This window comes from Balaenoptera physalus (genome assembly GCF_965194825.1).
Source record: "Balaenoptera physalus genome assembly, chromosome: X".
Lineage (NCBI taxonomy): Eukaryota > Metazoa > Chordata > Mammalia > Artiodactyla > Balaenopteridae > Balaenoptera > Balaenoptera physalus.
Window position 1 is genome coordinate 91,570,488 of NC_138903.1, and position 18,895 is coordinate 91,589,382.

Consider the following 18,895-nt stretch of genomic DNA (forward strand, 5'->3'; position numbering starts at 1 on the left):
TCAGATTTGAAATCATCGATACGAACTGGCATCTAGGAGTTCTCTGGTGTTCTTAATAACAAACGTGGTCAGAGGAGGGCAGAGGATGCCATCACATGGCACGCAGTGAATAGGAATACGGAAGAGAGATAAGCAAGAGTAGGGCTTTAATGTGGGGGTTGGGAAGGAAGGGGGAAGGGAGGGGTCCACCCAGTTTCCCGAGCCTAGCTGCCGAGAGCAGCCCATGAACGCCTGCCGCCCGCTGTCCCGCCAATTCCGAGTAAACCTCCAGGACAGGCGGGCGCCCCTCCTACCCGACTACCGCCTACCGCCTACCGCCTACCGCCTACCGCCTACCGCCTACCGTGGCAGAATATGAAAGTCGGGGGAAAGGTTGGGATCGGAGCCAGAGCCTCATCAAAGTTCCCCCTCAGCCAGGACAAGTACCTTAATTCTAAAGGTCTTCACCTCTCGGTCTGACTCCTCAGAAGGCCAAGCCGAGCTACCCGCCGCTGGGCAGGCTCTCCACACGCGGAAAGGGCGCCCCCCTCGGTCGCGACCTTACGGCGTCACATGACTGCGGGACGTACGTAACGTAACGCGCGCCGCCGTGGGGCCCCACCTGACTTCCAGGGGCTTGGCTGGGGGAGGCCACAGAGTAGAAGGATGCAGGTGACCTCGGGGTTCAGGAGCCCTCAATCCTGAACTGTGACCGAGAGAACTGAGCCTCAAGACACCACAGCATGTCCCGTGACCGTAGAATATACACGACCAACAGCCGAAAGCTAGGTGCGGTGCGGTGTTCACATGACTGCAGGCGCTTTGCCTGCCATGTGATGGAAGCGGCCACATCCCTCTTGACTCAGGGATCTGAAGATTCTGGTAGCCAGCAATCTTCACGAGATAGAGATGGCTGAGCCTGATATGTGACCAAGGGGGATATGTGACCGACCATAGCATCCAGACGACTCTCAGAAGCGGGTCACCTTTGTGACTTGGAGGGCTGAGGCTTCCACATGCCACTAGCTAGTGAGGGCCACATGACAGGATGAATCCACATGATGGGCAGGGTTTAGGAGTCTGCCATGCTCTAGCGACCTGAAAAGCTGGATCTACCACATGATCATAGTGGCAATAGGTCCAGAGAGACTACATGAGCTCAGGGTTTAAGGGCTCATGGTGCTGGCATGACCAGTAGGTCTGGGCCTGCCACATAACTGTCTGGGCCTGCCACTTGATGGCCGCATCCGTGTGACCATAGCCTTAGGAGCCCACGGTGCTCAAAAGCTGGGTCAGCCTCCTGAGTGTAGGATAGTGACAGTAGGGTTCTCCCGGCTGCGTGTTTCAGGAGGCCGTTCTCTTCACGAGACCTGGAGAGCTGAGATTGCCCACATTCCTGGGCTTCCCGTTGATGGTGGTGCCTCCGGATGATCTTCCGCAGAACACAAGCTGGCTTCACCTGCCCCAGCCTCTTTTTAATGTGCTAATGTGCTTCTTTCATGTGCTGATGTTTTCCCTAATAACACGTGAAATTTAACACATAAATTAACACATAGCAATGGACTAGGTCCTCCCTAAATCCATAAGCATTGCCATATTTTAAGGACCACTTCAAAAACCTAAGCAGTGGGTACAGGTGAGCTTTGTTGCCGTAATTTCATGCAAGTCTAAGAGAAATTAAAGCAAACTCAATAAGTGAATTTTAGCTCTTAATTTGGAAAAAAATGTATATAATGATTACTATGTGTCAGGCACTTTAAAGCGTCAACTCCTTTAATAGTGGCAATTCTATAAACTAGGTACTATGATTATTATTCCAGTTTTCACAGATGAGAAAGTGGAGGCACAGATGTGTTAAGTCACTTGCCTAAGAGGTAACTGAACCTGTAGGTGCCAAACCAGGGTTTACTCCCAGGCACCCTGGCTCCAGACTTTGTGTTTTGATCACCCACAAGATTCTCCAAAGAAAATTAAGAATAATTCAGTCTTCCTTATTCAGACTAACTGGAAAGCCATCTGCAGTTACTGAAAAGTGGAGATCATAGAGGACCTCTTCAAAGTGCCATTTAAATAATTTCCAGTACTACCAGTAATTAGAACTAATCCAAGCTGAAGCCAGTTAAGGCCCTCGGATTCATTTTAAGGTATAAATATAAACTTATCCTTAATAAGTGAAGGATTTGTGTATATAAAAGGTGGTATAAAATGCTAGACGTTAGTTGAAAACGTTTCCTTGTTTTATTTTTAAACACTCTAAAGAGAAATATTGCAGGCTTTACGGCTCTTTTTCTCTAAAGAGAAATATTGCAGACTTTATGGCTCTTAACGGAATTCCAGAAGTTAAAAATGAGCAGAATCTGAATTAGATATTACTGCACTTATATTTTGTTTGCATCTTTCTAGAAAGGACAGAGAAAGGGAAAGGAGAATATACGATATAGTTTTGGTTTGTGTTTTTTTAATTGCAGTTTTACAAACGCCTCTTTTGCTGATTTGTGTGGAAAACTGAAGATCTGTCTGTATATCCAACATAGATCTGATGTGATCTTGCTCGTTTGCTGGCTTAGGCAAACTTAATGCTCTACAAGCAGTGGGATTATTTTGCTGGCACCCTGCAACGTGGCATGGCTACATAAATAAACTGAAGAAAATACAACAGACCAAATTTTGCACCATGGTTAAATTTGAATATACTAGTAAGGATAACAGACTGTGTTTGTAGTTCTAAGCCTACTGAAGGAAGTAGTGATTTTTTGGAGTGACTCTGTTTGGGTACATTGGTGTTACTTAGATAATTTTGGAAAATTATTTATGGGACACATGTAAATGCAGGGTATGAAAATGGAGCCACATGTTTACAATAGAGCCTATTATGAAACCTCAAGATGGATTTAGGAAGCATCTGTGTACAATCACTGGATGGACTCTGACATCAAGACCTGATGTCTGTCCCAACTGTAGTTTCTGTAATGGACAAATCCACTAACGGTGATTGTGAGTTCACCTTCTTTCACCAAAAGACAAACCCTGGAGCTCTAATTATAACTTTTCTTTCGAAGGGTCAGATATTCTCCTGTCAGAACTAATGGTCGTATCATTTGTTCTTTCCCTGCGATGATTTCCAGGAGTTATTTTAGGATTAAAAAACTATATTTAGTTACACCAGTGGGTGCCCGTCAGCTCTTTCTAACATACATTGGGGAAGGGACGCTAAGGCTGTGGATAAACACCTGTATGAACACAACTTATATGAGCTAGGCAGTTTAGGCCCTGCATGTATCAGGTGCTGTGTCTATTTAGGTGAGGCAGGCTGATAAGCTATTCTTCTTGAATGTTGTTTGGCAAGGTTTACTGGGAACAACTTTGACTTCTTTTATATTTCTGTTTTGGAGGTCAGTGCTAGAGGCATTGTTTAACACAGAGAAATGGGAAAGGAGAATAACAGACATTTGTGATGCTGCTAAATTAAACACATATACTCAAATGCTTTTGGTTCAAACACAGATATGTACAACTCAAGTAGAGATCCTATGTGAATTTACTTTCAGAAAGTAAAATTGACTTAATCCGGTAACGTTATCCAAGAGAACTTACCAGATATTGCTGTACCTTTATAGAAATGGTAATCGAAACATGTTTTTCTTTGTTCCTTTAAGGAACTCGTTAATTAACTAGACGTGACCTTACTGTCAGTGTCAAGCAGTGGGAAAGAAGAGAAACAATTGTAGACGGTGCTCCCTGTCAGAGTCCTCAGTGTGCTCCCTTCCCCCAGCACAGTGTAAATTTTAACAGCTCTAGGGGTTGAGCTCATTCTTGGGGACTACCACAGCCTGGAAACAGAAAACTACATCCACAGTGAAAACTTCTTTTGAGGCCAAAGGATGGAAAGGGGCGAGAAGGCAGGGATTCCTTACAGGGATTTTGCTCATAAACTGTGTCATTTGTGATGGTATGATTCTCTGGTACAGTTCGAAAGTCCCATCCGCGTGAAGACCATTTACAAATTAAATAAGTGTGGTTCAAGGCTTTAAAAATTATTAGACAGGGAGAATTGAAGTGGTCCTAGCTTGGCTCTTGTTATCCACTCATTGTAACTATTTTTTTGCCACACCCCCCAAATAATTCTAAATATAGTCTTTGAGAGTAGTGTGAGACGGGTTTTTACGTAAACAGCCACATTGTTTTCTTGTTACGATATCACACTGCCATCTACTGCTGGTGGATATGTTCCCATATGATGTAAATGAGTGACCTTTGCCAGTTTTCTTTAGAATAAAAGCAGGCTTTGAGGACTAAGTTCTATCAATGAACTTTACATTTCCGTAACATCACCAGATGATTTTTGAATTATCTACTTCATGTAGCCTGTTTGGGTCCAATGATAATCTAAAATGTACATGATGCTCTACATTTTTTTTCCCCACGAAATCTGGAAAAACACGGCATATCCTGTGCTCTCTAAAAACTGACAGGCACTTGCAATAGTTGACTATCACTGGATTCTGAAATTCTAATTTAGTCTAGTGTATCTGTTTTTATATGGGACACTTTGATGCAATTCAAAGTCTCTCAGATAGGGAGGGGGATCAAGATGGTGGAGGAGGAGTATGTGGATCTCACCTCTCCCCACAAACACATTAAAAATACCCCTACATGTGAGGCAATTCTCGCAGAAAACCAACTGGAAACTGGCAGAAGATCTCCTACACAACCACATCTGCAAGGAATATCTCTACCTATCCAGGAAGGACAGAAAAAAAATTTAAAGGCATGAGGACGGTCCTGGCACCCCTGGGAGAGATCTGTAAAGGAGGAAAGGTACACATAGGCAGACCCTTACCCCAGGGAGCCCCCGTGCCTGCTGGAAAAGCCGCCTGGATAGATGGAGGGGCTGGAAAAGCCTAAATTCTACTCACAAGGAGTGCATGCATGCTGGCTTGCGAACAATCAGGGCAGAGAGAGACTGGCACTGGCGGCTGCTGCCTTGCTGCACTTCCCAATCCAAAGCACACACAAGGTGGTGGGGCCACAGATGCACACAGCAGCTGAGCATTGAATCTTAGGTAGACAGGTCCAGGGAGAGGACTCGATCTAGATGTGTGGAGACAGCCCGGAGGGCCTGGGGTATGGTCTGGGCCAAACCAAGGAGCCCATTGTCAGCCCGCACATAGTGGGGGCAGGTCCTGCCACAGTGCCCATTGTCAGTGTGCACACAGTGGGGGCAGGTCTGGCCATGGTGGACTTTGCCAGCACGTGCACCAGATGGCGCCACGGAAAGGCACAGCAGCTGGGCACTGCATCTCGGTTGGACGGGCTCTGGGCAGGAGTATGCAGCCGTTCATTTCACGGTGGGAGCACACTGGCCCCGCTCACTCTACACCATAGCTTGGAGCCAGATCTGGAGCTGACAGGTCCTGGGAGAGGTCTGCCACAGAGGCAGCCCAGGTTGCAGGCAGCGGCACAACCACCTCAATTCCTGCAGCCACAGGGCCCCGGCCCCCAGCACCAGCCTACTCCACACCACAGCCCAGCACTAAGTCTGGAATGAACACAACAGAGAAAGGGATGCAACCTTGGGCTGCTTCTGAGCACAACCATGGATGCCTGCACGGGAGGCACCTAGGTTTGCGGTGACCACACGGACCTCATTTGCTTCAGTGGTCACCTCCTTTGCATCAGGGCATGTGCTCAGGGGCAATGGAACCTGACTGAACCTGACCCTCAGGGCTTCTACTCCAACAGCTGGGAAGCAGACCCCAGCCCCAACAGGGCTGTGACAGCCATAGAGCAAAGAGGAGGCCCCAGCCAACAACCAGTGCAGGCTCTGGTCAACACAACTTCAAACACACCCCCTGTCAAGGGAACAAGGGCCAGCACACTTTAAGGAAATACGTGGCAAGCACCCACACCAAAACCAGCCCTTGCACCAAAGATATTGGACTCATACTGTCTACACAGGGATGCTCTTCAAGAACACAGTAGATTCATGCTTCTCCTACATTCAGAGACAAAGAAAGTTAAGTAGAATGAAAAACAGAGGAACTATCCCCAATGGAAAGAACAAGAGAAATCCCCTGAAGGAACAAATAATGAAAGAGACCTCACCAGTCTACTAGACCCCAGATTCAGAAAGGAGGTTAGAAAAAGGCTAAAGAAATTAAGAAAGATTATTGATAGAAATGCAGATCACTGCAACAAGGACCTAGAAACTATAAAGAGAAATCAATCAAAACTAGACAACTCAATTGCCCAGATGAAAAACAAACTAAAAGCAATAAATAGCAGACTAAACAAAGCAGAAGAATAAATAAGTGATCTGGAAGATAGAATAATAGAAATCACCAAATCAGAACAGCAGACAGAAAGACAAATTTTTAAAAATGAAGAAAACAAATGAGATCTATAGGATAATATAAAGCATGCATAATATGCATAATCATATGCATAATGTGCACAGTCATATGCATAATAGGGGTACCAGAAGAAGAGGAGAGAGAAAAGGGGATAGAAAATGTATTTGAAGAAATTATGGCTGAAAACTTCCCAAACCTAAAGAAGAAAACCGATATCCAGGTACAGGAAGCACACAGGGTCCCACACAAGAAGAACCCAATTAGAGTGACACCAAGACGTAGCATAATTAAAATGGCAAAAGTGAAAGATATAGAGGACTACAAAGTCAACTGGAAAACAAGGTTTAAAATGGCAGTAAGTACATACTTATCAATAATTACTTTAAATATCAGTGGACTAAATGCTCCCATCAAAAGACAGAGTGGCTGAATGGATAAAAAAACAAAAACAAAAACAAAAACAAGAACCTACAATATGCTGCCTATAAGAGACTCACTTCAGGGCACAAGACACAGACAGATTGAAAGTGAGGAGATGGAAAGCTATTTCATGCAAATGGAAACAACAAGAAAGCGGGGTTAGCAATACACATATCAGACAAAACGGACTCAAAACAAAGTCCATAAAGACAAACAAGGACATTATATAATGATAAAGGGATCAATAACGAAGAGGATATTACACTTGTTAGCATATATACACCCAATATAGGAGCACCTAAATATATAAAACAAATAGTTACAGACATAAAGGGAGAAATTAACAGGAATACTATAATACTAGGAGACTTTAACACTTCACTGACATCAATGGACACATCTTCCAGACAGAAAATCAATACGGCAACAGAGGCCCTAAATGACACAAGAGACCACTTGGACTTAATTTCTATCTACAGGACACTACATCCCCCAAATAAACAGAATACACATTCTTTTCAAGCGTGCAAGGAACGTTCTCTAGGAGAGGCCACGTACTAGGTCAAAAAACAAAGCTCAACACATTTAAGAGGATAGAAATGACTTCAAGCATCTTTTATTACCACAATGTTATGAAACTAGAAATCAACCACAGAAAGAAAAATGGGTAAAGAACGAATACATGGAGACTGAACAACATGCTCCCAATAAACCAGTGGGTCAATGATGAAATCAAAGAAGAAATCAGGAAATACCTCAAGACAAATGACAATGAAAACACAACCTTCCAAAATCTATGTGATGCAGCCAAAGCAGTTCTCAGAGGGAAGTACACAGCGATTCAGGCCTTCCTCAAGGAACAAGAAAAATCTCAAAACAACAAAAAGAGAGAAAGATTTAGAAAAAGAAGAACCAAAAAAATCCCAAAGTCAGTTCTTTGGGAAAGATCAGAGGGAAACAAATAAAATAGAGATAAATATAGAAAAGATCAATAAAACCAAGGGCTAGATTTTTGAAAACACAAACAAAATCGACACACTTCTAGCCAGGCTCACCAAGAAAAAAAGAGAAAGGGCCCAAATAAACAAAATAAGAAATGAAACAGAAGCAACAACCAATACCACAAAAATACGAAAAAACCCCCACAAAACCCAAAAAACATAAGAGAATACTATGAACAGTTATATGCCAACAGATTAGACAACCAAGAAGAAATGGACAAGTTTCTAGAAATATACAGCCTGCCAAATTTGAGTCAAGAAGAAACAGATAATTTGAACAGACCAATCACTAGAAGTGAAATAGAATCTGTAATTAAAACAAAACAAAAAAACCTCCCTGCAAACAAAAGTCCAGTACCAGACAGCTTCACCAGTGAATTCTACCAAACATACGTAGAACTTATACCTATACTTCTCAAACTCTTCCAAAAGATTGAAGAGGAGGGAACAGTCCCAAATTCATTCTATGAAGCCACCATCACCCTGATACCAACACCAGACAAAGACACTACCAAAAAAGATAATTACAGGCCAATATCTGTGAAGAATATAGATGCAAAAATCCTCAACCACATATTAGCAAACCGAGTCCAACGATACATTAAAAAGGATCATACACCGTGATCCAGTTGGATTCATTCCAGTTGCTCTGATAGCCTTATGGGAGTTCCCTTGTATGTTATTTGTTGCTTTCCCCTTGCTGCTTTTAATATTCTCTCTTTATCTTTAATGTTTGCCATTTTAACTGCAGTGTGTCTTGGTGTGGTCGCCTTTGGCTTGACCCTGTTTGGGACTCTCTGTGCTTACTAAACCTGGATATCTCTTTCCTTTGCCAGGTTAGGGATGTTTTCAGCTATCATGTCTTCAAATATGTTCTCTGCCCCTTTCTCTTTCTCTTTCTCTTCTCCTTCTAAGAACCCTATAATGCAAATGTTAGTACACTTGCTGTTGTCCCAGAGGTCTCCTAAACTGTCCTATTTCTTTTTTTCTTTTTTCTTTTTTCTATTCTGCTTCAGTTATTTCTATTAATTACTCAGTCTTCCAGCTTGCTCGTCCATTCCTCTGCATCATTTCATTTACTGTTGATTCCTTGTAGTGTATTTTTCATTTCAGTTACTGTATTCTTCTCTGTGTGGTTCTTCTTCATATTTTCTAAATCTTTGTTAAAAACTTCTCACTCTGTTCATCCAATCTTCTCCTGAGTTCTTTGAACATCTTTATGATCATTACCCTGAACTCTTTATCAGGCAGATCGCCTATCTCCACTTCACTTTGTTCTTCTTCTGGGGTTTTATCGTGTTCCTTGGTTTGGATTAGATTCCTTTGTTGCCTCATTTTGCCCAATTTGCTATTTTATTTCTCTGTATCTGGTAGGTTGGCTCCATTTCCCAACCGCAGAGAAGTGGCTTTTTGTAGGAGATGTCTTGTGTGTCCCAGCCGAACTCTCCCCTCTAGTCACCAGAGCTATATGCTCTAAGGGTGCCCCCTGTTAGGGCTACGTGTGTCCTTCTGTTGTGACCGGCACACTACTGTGGGTGGTGGGGTAGGTGTGGCTGTCCCCTGGTCCAGTGGGTTGCCAGGCCCTGCTTTGTGCAGAGGCTGGTGGCCACTGGTGAGTGAGGCTGGGTCATGAGGCTGCTGGCTGCAGTGCCCCAGGAAGCCCCGGGATTAGTGCTGGCCCACTGGTGGGTGGTGCTAGGCTCGGCAGTGGGTGGTGGTGGGGGCTAGAGGTCCTGTATCTAGTGTCAGCCTGCTGGTGGGCAGGGCCAGTTCCACATGGCTGGCTCCAGGGTTTGGGGGTGTCTAAAAGCTGGTGATGGCCCACTGTTGAGTGGGGCTGGATCCCAGGGCAGCTGGCTGAGGGGTCCAAGGTGTCTTGGAACTGGTGTTGGCCTGCTGGTGGGTGGGGCTGTGGCCCAGGGAGTCCTGGAGCTAGTGCTGGCTCGCTGGTGGGCAGAGCCAGGTTCCTGGGTCTCTGGCTGCAGGGCCTTGGAGTCCTGAAGCTAGTGTCGGTTTGCTGGTGTGTGGGGCCAGTTCCTGACATGGCTGGGTATGCGGTCTGGGGTGTCCCAAAGCTGGCGTCATCCCACTGGTGAGTGGGGAGTGGGGCCAGATCCAGGAGCAGCTGGTTGAGGGGCCCAATGTGTCCCAGAGCTGGTGCCAGCCTGTTGGTGTATGTGCTGGGTCCTGGTATGCCAGGCGGCAGGGCTGCGGTGGTTCTTGGGCTAGTGTTCCAAGAGGAATATTCCTTTTTACATATTTACAAATATGTACATTAACAGAAGATGTTCTTTAATTTTATTACATTTTCATGAGACTGAATTTCTTCTAAAAGCTTGAAGTTTTTAAAGATATTCCATATTGAAATTTAATAGTGCTCTTTAAAGAAAATTGTTGCTGATCATAAATGTTGACAATTTTCTTGCTTCTCATCTTTCATATCTTTATGAACTCTGTGTTGTATGTTTACAGAATGGTAATACTTGATAAAATTGCAGCTATAAATAAATCCATTCCGTTCTAGTGAAACTATCCTGACACAAGAATATCAAAGTACGATAGTAAAGAAAAAGCTTTGCCAAAAATTTGAGAAAGAAAATGAGATTTAAGTACGCTACCATGGATGCCTTTGTGGTTCTTCCTAAACTTACTGCAGGGGTGAGAGCTCTAGTGCTTTGTAGCTACCCATTCACTAATTCAATGTAGGTATTTCCTGAATAGAGGTATCTGTTACCTGGAAAGACATAGTAGTTGAAAACCATTTGCGCTTGAGTATTGTGGGTATTATGCTCATATTGATAATTGTGCTTTCAAATGGTGCCTGAAGGTGACATTTTTGTTTACCTACGCAATATACATTCTTCTTCCTAACTGGTCTCAAATTTTCATGACTGCATTTCCTCCCTCATACAGTCACGTTTGGGGGGAATTTGACTGCTAGTTCCAAGGGTGAGACCAGAGTTACTCTAGATCTCAATCAATAATCCTATGTCCCTAGCCACAGTCATTGGTTCAAGATTGGGCCTGAGTCTTTATATCTTTGAGTCACTGGATCAACTAACCTAAAGTCTCCTCTATCTCTGGGCTCTCAGTTATATAAGCAAATGTATTTCCTTATCGTATACACAAAAGTGGATTTTACTTTCTGTTACTTGTAACTTCGTTACTTACTGCTATATATGTTTTTGAAGATATGTTATCAGGTGAGTGTAAGTTCAGAATTTTTAAACTTCTTAATACATTTTCTTTTATGATTTGATAGTGGCCTTCTTTTTTTTTTTTTTGATAGTGGCCTTCTTTGTTGCAATTGCTTGATGCCTATTTTGCCTGATAGTAATACAAATTAACCACGTTTCTTTCAGTTTTAGTGATCATTGGTATTTTTTACCATCACTTTATTTTCATCCTTTCTGACAGTCTACTCTACCTGCTTCATGACCTACTGAAACACGTTCATAATGCCTGTATTAGACTGTTCAGACTGCCACAACAAAAATACCACAGACTAAGTGGCTTAACAACAGAAATTTGTTTCTCACAGTTCTGGAGGCTGGAAGTACAAGATCAAGGTGTGAGCAGGGGTGATTTCTTCTAAGGCCTCTCTCCTTGGCTTGAAGATGGCCATCTTCTTGCTGCTTTTTCACGTGGTTGTCCCTCTGTGTGTACACACTTCTGCTGTCTCTCTGTGTGTCCTAAACTCCTCTTCTTATAAGCACACCAGTCAGATGGGATTAACGTATCCCCTAAGAGCCTTAAATTAACTTAATCACCTTTTAAAGGCCCTATCTCCAAATCCAGTCACATTCTGAGGCACTGCTAATTAGGGCTTCGGTATATGAATTTTGGGAGAACACAGTTCAGTCAATAACAAAACCTAATGTTAAGATGACGTTATCATAGAAAACAAGAGAGCAGAGGCAGGAACAATGATGCGGAGCAGGCAGGAGGATGGTATGTTAGGCTTTCATTTTCCTATAGCTTCTCCAGTTCCTAAAATTCTCTAATGACCAATGAATCCCAGGCATTTGACTGAGAAATTTGCATTGCTACTACCTCAGCCTGGACCTAAAGGATGGGAACGAGTATTCCACACTAGTTAATAGCTCACAGCTTAAAATCTAACACTTTCCTATCATCAATAGATCTGCTGTTTTCTTCCAAGATACTTGACCCTTCTTAACCTCAGCTTCTTAATTAGATACAGAGATAAAATAATTAGTCATACAACTCCAACTGTGAGAATTCAATGAAATTGAGATATACTTCTGCACATAATCAGGGCTGTTTGCTGGGTGGAAGGTTTGGAAAGCTGTTTCCTCAGCCATTTATGCAGAGAATGTTCAGGTTCATTCTATTCTCACAGCTCTATATTCTAGGTCATGCCACAGCATTGTCTATGAGACATGCAGAAGGGGAAAAGTTGCTTCTGTGCACTGGGGTTAGACCTTTTGGGGGCCCAATTATCTCACCAAATACCTCCCTTAGTATTTAGCAACCAGAGCCACTTACAGTTCTCTATTTCGACTCCTAATCTTCAGGAAGACAGAGACATTGCCTGAAATTTTTCATGGTTCTATCTTCCCTTTTTAGCACTAATCTTGACATGCACTAGGTGCATGAATGAATGAATAAGTGGATGAATGATAGTTATATTCCAGACATATATCTTTCTTCTCTGACAGTTAGTAGCCCCTGCCAGGCCAGCGCCTTAGCCTTATAGCTAAGTCCAGTGGTTAGGACTCGGTGCTCTCACTGCAAGGGGCCCAGGTTCGATCCCTGGTTGGGGAACTAAGATCCTGCAAGCTGCGCAGCACAGCCAAAAAAAAAAAAAAAAAAAAAAAGGATGCATTATGTTGAACAAAAATTATAGCTCAGTGAAGTTGGTTTTTAATATGTCTTTGTATCCCTTCCAGAATCTAGAGCTGTGTCATGCTCATATGTGGAATCAACCTGTATTTTCAGATTGAACTGTACAGTTGGGTTTTTCATTTCTTTGCTTGCATGCTTGTTTTTTTGTTTTGTTTTGGGTTTTTTTTTTGCCACAGCCAAGAATATTCTCAGGATCTCCTGACTTATACATCCAACCACATGCTCCCCACCCAGATTTTTCATAGGCTCCACAAATGACATGGTCAAAACAGAACTGTCAGTTTCCTGGCATTGCACCGAAACTGGTCCTCCATTCACTTCCCCATCGAAGAAAAGCGCCCTAACCCAGCTGCAAAAATCCACATTCCAAGGGACACACTTAATCCCTCTCTATTCCTTACCACAAACGTGAACTTCATCAACAAGTTCAGTACTTCCGAGATACATCTCATTTCAAACCCCATCTCACCCCTTCCATTGCTACGACTGTGGTCTACGAGACTGTCACCTCTCACTGTCATGTGTGTAGTAGCCTCCTAATCTTGTCTCTTGATCTTACAGTTGCTCTATTTCAGTCTGTCCTCCAAAGAACATTTAGAATGAGCTTTAATAAAGTAGATGATAATAATAACTTCCCTTCCTTTCAGAAAGCACCCAATGGCTCCATCATAATAAGAACAAAACCCAGAGTCCTTACCATGGCCCACAGGACCTTCTGTTATTGGGCCCCTCCTACCATTCTCACCTCATTTTCTAACACTGTCCTCCCAATACACACTGGCATACAATCTGTTCCCTAAAACTGCCAAGCTTGCCCATATCTTAGGGCCTTTCGTCTTGCTCTTCCCTCTGCCTCGAGGGCTCAGCTCCTATATCTTCCCACTGCTGACTGTGTACTTGTTGTTATTTGAATATTAAATCTAAGTTACATCTTCAGAACATCCTTCCTTGCCTTCCCCACCCTAGTCATTCTCTGTCACATTTTCCCATATTATTTTCTTAATGGCTCTTAAACCTTGAGTGTATCAACCCCTGTAGAATGTGAGCTCCATGAGAACCATGACCCTGTCTGTCAGGTTCTCTGATTTATCTCCCGTGCCTATCACAGTGCCTCACATATCATTGGTAACCAATAAATATTTGTTGAATGAATGAATGAGTGAGTGAATGACGTAGATTAAACATACTAAGTTGTGAGGACTCAGGCATAGTCTGGGACATGGGATTTGGGAGGATGGGAGAGTGAGCTCAGGTGTCCCTGAAGCAGCAGTTTTGTTTGAACCCATGAAAACCGTGGTTGGAAAACTGGGTAGAAAGGACATAATAATTGAGGTAGTGCTTCTAGCTGCCTTGGGTATGAAAGTGTAGCATATGTTCTATACCAATTCTCCTTCTTTCTTAATAAAAGAATCCCAAATTTATTTGGTACAGTAATGTTTCCAGTAAAAGACCACATTTATAGCCTGCTTTGCAGCCAACAATGGTCACATGACCAACTTCTACCTAATGAGGTGATGGCAGAAGTGTTGTATAGTAGTTCCAGGAAGGTAGCTAAAAGGGAGATGAATTTCTCAGACCAAGGTATTTCTCATACCATCTGTTGTGGACTGAACTGTGGCCTACCCAAATTCATATGTTGAAGCTTTAACCCCCAGTACCTCAGAATGTGACTGTATTTGAAGATAGGGCCTTTAAAGAGGTGATTAAATTAAAATGAGGCCGTTAGGGTAGACACTAATCCAATATGATTGGTTTCCTTATAAGAGGAGCTTAGGACACATAAAGAGATACCAGGGGGTGTATGCACAGAGGGACAGCCATGTGAAGAAGGAGTAAGAAGGAGGCCATTTGCAAGCCAAAGAGAGAGGCCTCAGAAGAAACCAAACCTGTGAATACCTGGATCTTGGACTTCCAACCTTTAAAACTGTGAGAAATAAATTTCTGTTGTTTAAGCTACTCAGCCTGTGGTATCTTGTTATGGCAGCCATAGCAAACTAATACACCGTCAGATAAGGTTTTCAATTTTGACAGCTCATTAGAATCAACTGAGGTGAACCTTAAAGATACTGATGACTGGGCTTACCCCTAGAGGCTCTGATTCAGTTGGTTGAATCTGAGCATTAGAGGGGATCCTAATGGATATCCAGAGTTGAAAACCACATGTCTAGGAGAGTAGTTTTTTGCACTCCATTGAGCAGGCTGAGAGTGATGAATCTAGCATCATTTAGAAGGCATCCCCCTGTATCTCCCTCCTTCCACTGTTTTTCCTCTGCCCCACATCCCCCTTCTTTTTCTGCCGTATCCAGATCTCCACAGATGGACCCAGAGATGCCCCCACCTCTTAATCCTGTTCCATATCCAAGTTCCGTCCTAATTTGAGGAACATTTAATAGCTTCAACCCCACTTCTGCCCTCCCTGTCAAGAAAAGTGAGTCTCGAGGGGCCTCATATTCTCTTACTCTGCCTGTTAGCCAGAGCCAGGGCAGCTCTCTAGAGATAACTTCTTGCCTCTTAATCCAATTATGAAATGGATGAAAGACATGAACAGAGGGCAAATAGGCTTAGGAAAAGCTATTCAACATCTTTAGCCATCATGGAAATGCAAATTAAAAGCACAATGAAATATTAAACCCCCCTATCAGAATGGCTGAAAAAAACAGTGACAAAACCAAATGCAGACAACACTGGATAAACTGAGTCACTCATACATTGCCAATGGGAAAGCAAAATGGTACAGGTCGTCTGCAAAACAATGTGGCAGGGTTTTCAGAACGAAATATGCAATTACCATATGATACAGCAGTTGCACTCTGGGCCGTTTACCCAGAGAAATGAAAATTTATGTTTACACAAAAACCTTTACATGAAGTTCATCACAGTTTTACTCACAATAGTTAAAAAGTGGAAATAGCCCAGATGTCTTTCAACGGAGGAATGGCTAAACAAACTGTGGTACATTCACACCATGGACTCCTATTCAGCAATACAAAGGAACAGACTATAGACCCACTTTACAACTTGGATGGATCTCAGGAGAGTTATGCTGAGTGAAAGAAATCCATTCCTAAAGATAATATACTATGTGATTCTATTTCTATGACATTTAGGAAATTATAAAAGTGTCTGACAGAGTTTAGGGATGTGGGATCAGGAAGAAGGTGGGTGTGGCTATAAAGGCTAACATGAGGGAAACGTGTGGTGATGAAACAGTTTTTGATCTGGTTTGTGGTGATAGTTAGAACACCTACATAGCTGGTAAAAGTGCATGGAATTATATATATAAGTATTATTCACAGGTGTTCTAACACACAAATAAGTGCATGTAAAATGGCGAAATTGTAGTAAGCTCAGTGGACTGTACCAATGTCCATTTCTTAGTTTCGATACTGTACTAAAGTAATACAAGGTGTTATTATTAGGAGAAGGTGAGTGATGGGTATACATGACCTCTCTACACATTTTGTTGCAACTTTTGGTAAATCAATAATTATTTCAAAGTAAATAAGTTAAAAAAACAACATAGGAGTTGTGGGGAAAATAGTGTTAGTTACACAACCTAAGAACCTAATAAAAATGTTAGCACAGTTTTAGACCTGTTAAATGATTAAGAATACCATAATTATTAGAGCAAATATGGTACTTTACTTGCTAAATACGTTATATTTGTTTATACAAGTGAACATCAGAACGGTCACAACTTGTGAGTACTGAAGTGGTGGAGAGAAGGTTATCAGGAGGCAAAGCTTGGATTTTAGGGTAGTCCAGGAATGGAGTCCTTACTCTATAATTTTCAAGCACTGTATAGGTCGGCTATAAATGCTAGAGACTGCCAGGGATGATGTGGGAGATGGGACCTTTTGGTCCTGGCCCCACTAACTCATGGTTGGGTCAGGGGAAGAGCAATCCAAGACACACAACATACAATGTGCAATGTTACTCTTTAATATAAAGATAAACAAGGATCATGCGTGGGAAAAATACAGAACAACTGGCAGGCCTACACGGTAAACTTTGGTTTCCTGATTAGCTGGACTGCAAGCTTAGTCATGGATATGGCTTCAGTTAAGAGAAGAGAGGTAACAAATATGAGGAGGATGAAAATGACATCTAAAGGCTCATTTGCAGAGTTTTGTTCTCAAGATCCCAGGTCAGTGGATGAGGGTCTCATCTCAAAATTCATCTGGAATCTTGCCCTTGGGCTGAAGAAAGTAAAGAGAAAGAATTGGGATGTCAGCAGAGCCAGCAGCCATTGAGTTTCAACCCCAGGGCACCTGACTTCTGTCCGCCTTCACCTTCCTGAAACCCTAGAGGTCTATTTCTTCTTATCTCTGAATTCTCAGAATTGACTTTTTAATGAGTAAAGAATTTTTTAGTTCTGGTATAGTCTAGTCATCGTACTGAAAGCACCTGTAGTGGGGGAGGATAGATGACCTCCCTTAGGACCAAACTGGAGACACTTGACCACACAACGTCACAGCTAAATCTATGCTACAAGAGCACGCCTTCAAGTTTACCAACATGTATGTATCAGAATGAGCAGATGCCACAGTATGTAATGCTGAAAAAGAAGCGAAAAGGTAAATGCCTATCAATAATAGCTTATGGCTTCCTGGAATTCAATTGTTTAATATATTGATCTTAGAAAGAATAATGTAGCTTCACATATACTGAGAGGAAATGCTGGTACTAATAATAAACAAAAGAAGTTTCAAAACAGTATATAAGATAGGAAACCTGTATTTTATAATACATGGAAAGGTATTAGCATGAAATTAGGGAATTTCTCACAACTAAACGGTTGTAAGAAAAAAATAGCTGTAAAATAATTACCTTCAAGTTCCCATTAATCACCCCTCTACTCTTCCCAGCTCCCTCCTATGCCCACGCAAACCCAGCACTCACTTCTGATTCCACTAGCGGTTCACCTCAGGTCGGGTGGAAGATGCCTGCATGATGTCCTGCTGCTCCTGGGAGAGGGTGTGCATGGAGCTGGAGGTGGGCATAGGCACTGGGATGGAGAACACACTCTGGGTCTCACTGGGGCTGGCGTCCCTCACAAACAGCTCGTCATTCACGATGCACAGACTGAAGGAAAAATGGGCCCTCAGACTACGCCTGGATGGACACCCACACCCCCAATATTGACTCCGCTGCCACTGGCACTCAGCAACCAGATTCCTTCCACGCCCCTCCTCTGTCTGTCTCCCAGGTTCCTTGACTGGTACCTCTGGCCCTCCCCACAGAGCCCACCTTTGGAGAGACTGTCTACCACCTTCACTCGATTTATAGGTTTATCCCCAACCCACGGGCAATTTCGCATTTACCCTTTACCACAGCCCAAGGGGTGGACACTCTGATCCCCATTCTCGGAAGAAGACACTGAGTCACAGAGAGGTCATGTGACTTGACCAAGGTCACACAGCGAGTGACTGTTGGGTCAAGGAGAGAACGCATAGGCCGATTCCAGAGTCCATGCTCTTCTTAACCACTAGGCTAGACTGCTCCTGAGATCTCCCTGCTGGCTTCCCACAATACCGAGTAAACCTAAGGTCTCTGCCACCGCATTCCCACGCCCCTGAGCGCAGGCGGGGATGGGCATTCCCGCCCACAACAGGGCTCTCACCTGGAGTAGCTGGCAGGGGTAGCGATGAAGGTCCGGGTGAAGGCACGCACACAGCCCTGAGAACTTCCTTCCACTTCAACAGCAAACAAACAACAGTACCCCTTAGAGCCGCACGTGCTGTACACGCTCACACGGCGGTCCCCAGTCAGGCTGTGACTTCACACTCATGCTGAGAGGGCATTTGTTCACGGGGGCCAGGGTGTCGGGAATCGGGAGGGCAACTCTAGGAGCAGTCTGCGCCCAGTGACAGGGCCCCTGACAACCACTACACAGGTTCACGGGATGCGTTTTTCACAGCCGCCCAAGAGGTGGATACTACTACCCCATTTTGCAAATGAGGAAACTGAGAGGTTAAGTAACGGCCCAAGTTCTCAGAGTGAGTATCTGGGATGAGAGCCACCAAACTCTGCAGCCTGTGTCCCCAACGCCCAGGGTGTGCAGGGCAGACAGGCATGGACACAGCTCAGACCTGGATTGTCTGTGGGAAGACTGAGGGCTGGAGAACACAGTGGGGAAGGGGAGGGGAGGGGAGGGGAGGGGAGGTTGAGCGGAGGGCAGAGGAGGGAGGGGAGGGGAAGGGAGGAGGGGAAGCGAGGAGGGGAGGGGAGGAGGGGAGGGGAGGGAAGGAAGGGAAAAGAAGGGGAAAGAAA

The 18,895-nt window shown here is 43.6% G+C and overlaps 1 protein-coding gene across 1 annotated transcript in view; it reads right to left on the minus strand.

Moving 5' to 3' along the window:
- Nucleotides 1-17,535: 17,535 nt before the first annotated feature.
- The window catches only part of LOC309652176 (nuclear RNA export factor 3-like), a gene marked incomplete at its 3' end in the record, with an annotated part of 158,908 nt that continues 157,548 nt past the window's right edge, over nucleotides 17,536-18,895 (minus strand). The window contains exons 25-26 of the mRNA XM_082445689.1: nucleotides 18,246-18,318; nucleotides 17,536-17,707 (exon numbers count right to left, since the gene is read on the minus strand). Coding sequence (XP_082301815.1) covers nucleotides 17,536-17,707; nucleotides 18,246-18,318 — 245 coding nt within the window. The remainder of the gene's footprint in view (nucleotides 17,708-18,245; nucleotides 18,319-18,895) is intronic.